The sequence below is a fragment of the Limanda limanda genome, chromosome 1 (assembly GCF_963576545.1).
Source record: "Limanda limanda chromosome 1, fLimLim1.1, whole genome shotgun sequence".
In the NCBI taxonomy this organism is placed as follows: Eukaryota; Metazoa; Chordata; class Actinopteri; order Pleuronectiformes; family Pleuronectidae; genus Limanda; species Limanda limanda.
The window spans coordinates 549,773-555,882 of NC_083636.1; the positions used below are offsets into that span (position 1 = coordinate 549,773).

Consider the following 6,110-nt stretch of genomic DNA (forward strand, 5'->3'; position numbering starts at 1 on the left):
CCCCCCCTCAACAATCAGGACTGTTTAACACCGACACCTTTTCACCATCGCTGCCTGTGGCTCCTCAGGCTCGGATGGTTGCCGCGGCGACCAGCAACCTGTGCGAGGCGGCCAACTCGGCGGTGCAGGGGCACGCCAGCGAGGAGAAGCTCATCTCGTCGGCCAAGCAGGTGGCGGCGTCCACGGCTCAGCTGCTGGTCGCCTGTAAGGTCAAGGCCGACACGGACTCACAGACCATGAAGCGGCTGCAGGTCAGTGACATCATCAAGCTTTCATGTTTACAGTTTCACCACAAACTTGATTAGAGATTCAAGATTCTAGATTTTTATTGTCAAATGCAGAGATAACGTGAAGCCGTCACTGTCAATGAAATACTTGGGTCACACGCTCTTTAAGAAATGCTCAGTAATTTCAACCCAAAAAAATAAAATAATAATAGAAATAGTAATAAATAACAATAAGATTGAAAAAAGAGCAAAGCTGTGGGAGAGCGAGCGACACGGCGCCATCGTTGGCTCACTCGATGACGATGAATAAGAATAAATGAACAACGATATTTAATGTAGAGTAAAAACAGTGAATAACTGCAGCAGGAGGAAGTTGGACGATGATTTATCTCAGTTTATAATAATCCTCCTCTCCAGAGGGCATTAGTTACCACGGCAACGCAGTATGTTTGGACCCGAGCTCTTCAGTTGAAGCCGGGTCCAAAGTTAGCTCTCTAATCCGACTTCATCGGCCCGACATGTGATCCTGGGGGGGGCATAGTGAGAGGAGCAGGTCATCATGTGACCCTGGGGGGGGGGCATAGTGGGGGGGCCGCTCGCTACCTGCTGAGGAACAATGACATCACTCGCTGGGCGACAGCTGCGTCTATTTATAGCGTCGTCAGGGTTCAGGTGCACAGCTGCTGCATCAGGATCAGAGCAACACACAACACACACACTTCATATCACACACGACACACACACTTCATATCACACACAACACACACATTTCATATCACACACAACACACACACTTCATATCACACACAACACACACACTTCATATCACACACAACACACACACTTCATATCACACACAACACACACACTTCATATCACACACAACACACACACTTCATATCACACACAACACACACATTTCATATCACACACAACACACACACTTCATATCACACACAACACACACAATTCATATCACACACAACACACACACTTCATATCACACACAACACACACATTTCATATCACACACAACACACACATTTCATATCACACACAACACACACATTTCATATCACACACAACACACACATTTCATATCACACACAACACACACATTTCATATCACACACAACACACACATTTCATATCACACACAACACACACATTTCATATCACACACAACACACACACATACACAACAACACACATATCATACACACACACACACACATTTCATATCACATACACACACATCATACACACACAACACACACATTCATATCACACACACACACACACTTCACACAACACACACACACACACATACACACACACACACACAACAAATCACACACACACACACACACACACACACACACACATACATACACACACACACATTTCATATCTCACACACACACACACACCATACACACACCACATACACACACACACACACACACAACACACACACATCATACACACACATCACACACACTACCACACCACCACTTCATATACACACACACACACTCACTTCATATCACACACACATTAATATCACACAACCACTCTCACACACACACACACACACACTTCATATCACACACAACACACACACTTCATATCACACATCAACACACACAAAATTCATATCACACAACACACAACACACACACTTCATATCACACACAACACACACACTTCATATCACACACACACACACATTTCATATCACACACACACACACACTTCATATCACACACAACACACACACTTCATATCACACACAACACACACATTTCATATCACACACAACACACACACTTCATATCACACACAACACACACATTTCATATCACGCACAACACACACACTTCATATCACACACAACACACACATTTCATATCACACACAACACACACATTTCATATCACGCACAACACACACATTTCATATCACACACAACACACACACTTCATATCACACACAACACACACATTTCATATCACGCACAACACACACATTTCATATCACACACAACACACACATTTCATATCACGCACAACACACACATTTCATATCACACACAACACACACATTTCATATCACGCACAACACACACATTTCATATCACACACAACACACACACTTCATATCACACACAACACACACATTTCATATCACGCACAACACACACATTTCATATCACGCACAACACACACATTTCATATCACGCACAACACACACATTTCATATCACACACAACACACACATTTCATATCACACACAACACACACACTTCATATCACACACAACACACACACTTCATATCACACACAACACACACACTTCATATCACACACAACACACACATTTCATATCACACACAACACACACATTTCATATCACACACAACACTGACATTTCATATCACACACAACACACACACTTCATATCACACACAACACACACATTTCATATCACACACAACACACACATTTCATATCACATACAACACCATATCACACACAACACACACACTTCATATCACACACAACACACACACTTCATATCACACACAACACACACATTTCATATCACACACAACACACACATTTCATATCACACACAACACTGACATTTCATATCACACACAACACACACACTTCATATCACACACAACACACACATTTCATATCACACACAACACACACATTTCATATCACATACAACACACACACTTCATATCACACACAACACACACACTTCATATCACACACAACACACACATTTCATATCACACACAACACACACAATTCATATCACACACAACACACACACTTCATATCACACACAACACACACACTTCATATCACACACAACACACACATTTCATATCACATACAACACACACATTTCATATCACACACAACACACACATTTCATATCACACACAACACACACATTTCCTATCACATACAACACACACACTTCATATCACACACAACACACACATTTCATATCACACACAACACACACATTTCATATCACATACAACACACACACTTCATATCACACACAACACACACACTTCATATCACACACAACACACACACTTCATATCACACACAACACACACATTTCATATCACATACAACACACACACTTCATATCACACACAACACACACATTTCATATCACACACAACACACACACTTCATATCACACACAACACACACATTTCATATCACATACAACACACACACTTCATATCACACACAACACACACACTTCATATCACACAGGAGAGAAACACAACAACAGGAACCAGGTCAGACGCAGACGAGTCGGAGTCCGTGCAGCTCGGTGGAAATAGTCACAAAAATCAAATCATTTCCTGGATTATTGTGTTATTGTGTTGCTGCAGTCAACTGGACCCGCCCTTCTCTACCTGTGATTGGCTGGTGAGAGAGACGTGTCAGCCAATCGGAGGCGGAGTGGGAGTCGTGGAATACAGAGCTGTGGTGTTTATCGTAGAACTGAAGCTAAAATCCAGTTTGAACTATCGGACCTGACGCTGGTCGAACAGGAAGCACTGCTCAGACGGGTGTGACATCACTTCCCTGACGGGTCAAGAGGTCATGTTATAGGTCAAACTGATGGTGAGCGCCCCCTGCAGGACCACAAGACAAACTACCTGTGACCCTCTCCTGAGCTTCTAGTCTTCACACGTTTGAGTGAAGAACTGTTTCCTCTTCAGCTTCAAACCACCTGGAGCCGAAGTTCTGTCCAAACGTTTCTTCTTCACCTCCGAGCTCTGATGGAGACTCACTGTGACCTTTAAGTGTAACTGATGCCTTCACTCCCAACACATAACACAAAGTGTGCTGTCAGTCCTGTGTCTGTGTGTCCCTGTGTGTGTCCCTGTGTGTGTCCTTGTGTGTGGGTCTCATATTCTCTGATCCAATCAGCAGTGGATTATCCGCTCTCTTCTGGGCCTGCAGCTGCCGCCTCAGTAATTCTCCGACATTAATGTCCGGACGCTCTGGAAACAATCCACCGAGCGGCTCAGCTGGTGATGTCATCCCTTCAGGGACACAACCAGTTAACACAACCAGTCAACACAACCAGTCAACACAACCAGTCAACACAACCAGTCAACACAACCAGTTAACACAACCAGTAAACACAACCAGTCAACACAACCAGTTAACACAACCAGTCAACACAACCAGTTAACACAACCAGTTAACACAACCAGTCAACACAACCAGTCAACACAACCAGTTAACACAACCAGTTAACACAACCAGTCAACACAACCAGTTAACACAACCAGTCAACACAACCAGTCAACACAACCAGTCAACACAACCAGTCAACACAACCAGTCAACACAACCAGTCAACACAACCAGTCAACACAACCAGTCAACACAACCAGTTAACACAACCAGTCAACACAACCAGTTAACACAACCAGTCAACACAACCAGTTAACACAACCAGTCAACACAACCAGTCAACACAACCAGTCAACACAACCAGTCAACACAACCAGTCAACACAACCAGTCAACACAACCAGTCAACACAACCAGTCAACACAACCAGTCAACACAACTAGTTAACACAACCAGTTAACACAACCAGTTAACACAACCAGTTAACACAACCAGTTAACACAACCAGTCAACACAACCAGTCAACACAACCAGTCAACACAACCAGTCAACACAACCAGTCAACACAACCAGTCAACACAACCAGTCAACACAACCAGTTAACACAACCAGTCAACACAACCAGTTAACACAACCAGTCAACACAACCAGTCAACACAACCAGTCAACACAACCAGTCAACACAACCAGTCAACACAACCAGTTAACACAACCAGTTAACACAACCAGTTAACACAACCAGTTAACACAACCAGTTAACACAACCAGTCAACACAACCAGTCAACACAACCAGTCAACACAACCAGTCAACACAACCAGTTAACACAACCAGTCAACACACTGGTTCACTGAGTTACTAGTGAACCAGTTTAATACAGAAACTGACCCCTTGAATTAAGAAAAGAAAAAAGACATTAATACAAGTTATACACTGAGACGGAGTCACGATACCAAACATTCAGTCGATGCTAACTCCAGTTAGCGTCAGTCCATGCTAACTGGTGTTAGCATCAGTCGATGCTAACTGGTGTTAGCATCAGTCGATGCTAACTCCAGTAAAATAACACGATTCTCGATGCCACGGTGAAAAAAAAGGATTTTCTAAGATTCCAAACGTGCATCTTTGGATGTTGTTAATGTCATATACGGTAGTTTAATGTGCTTGCCCATATACTGTGGGTTATACGGTAGTTGCGGACGCATGTGAGTGACTCATTGTAGTGAGACACGTTATTTTTAAAGGGATTCTCACCTTTGTTGCATTTTTACACTTTTTTTGGATAAGGTTAAATTGGTATTAATAAGGTAATGACACTCTAAATCGTATCGTAAGTATCGGCTCTCGTGACATCACTAGCAGCTGACCAATCAAAGCACAGCTAGGCGTTCTCGGGGGGGAGGGGGAGGGGGGGGGGGTTGAGACAGAGGCTGAAGAGAGGAGCGATGCGACCGGGGACCAGCTGTTCCTAACGAGCGGCTGAGTGAAAGTGCAGCTTCAGTGGGGGGGGTGAGGGGTGGGTGAAGGGGGGGGGGGCACTGAGTGATGCTGCGGCTCGGGGGGGGGGGGGGGAGGGGGGGGCTCGGCAGCGTTTTGTTGTGTGTCAGGGCCGGACTAACAGAAACATTCCAGCCAAAGATAAACCGAGGAGGAAGGGGGGGGGGGGGGGTGGGGGGGGTGCTCGTCCTCTGCCAGC

The 6,110-nt window shown here is 44.2% G+C and overlaps 1 protein-coding gene across 2 annotated transcripts in view; it reads left to right on the top strand.

The window, feature by feature from the left end:
- The window catches only part of tln1 (talin 1), a 51,274-nt gene that overhangs the window by 43,114 nt on the left and 2,050 nt on the right, over positions 1 to 6,110 (top strand). For both annotated transcript variants that reach the window (XM_061079076.1, XM_061079085.1), the window contains one exon: positions 69 to 251. In XM_061079076.1, coding sequence (XP_060935059.1) covers positions 69 to 251 — 183 coding nt within the window. The remainder of the gene's footprint in view (positions 1 to 68; positions 252 to 6,110) is intronic.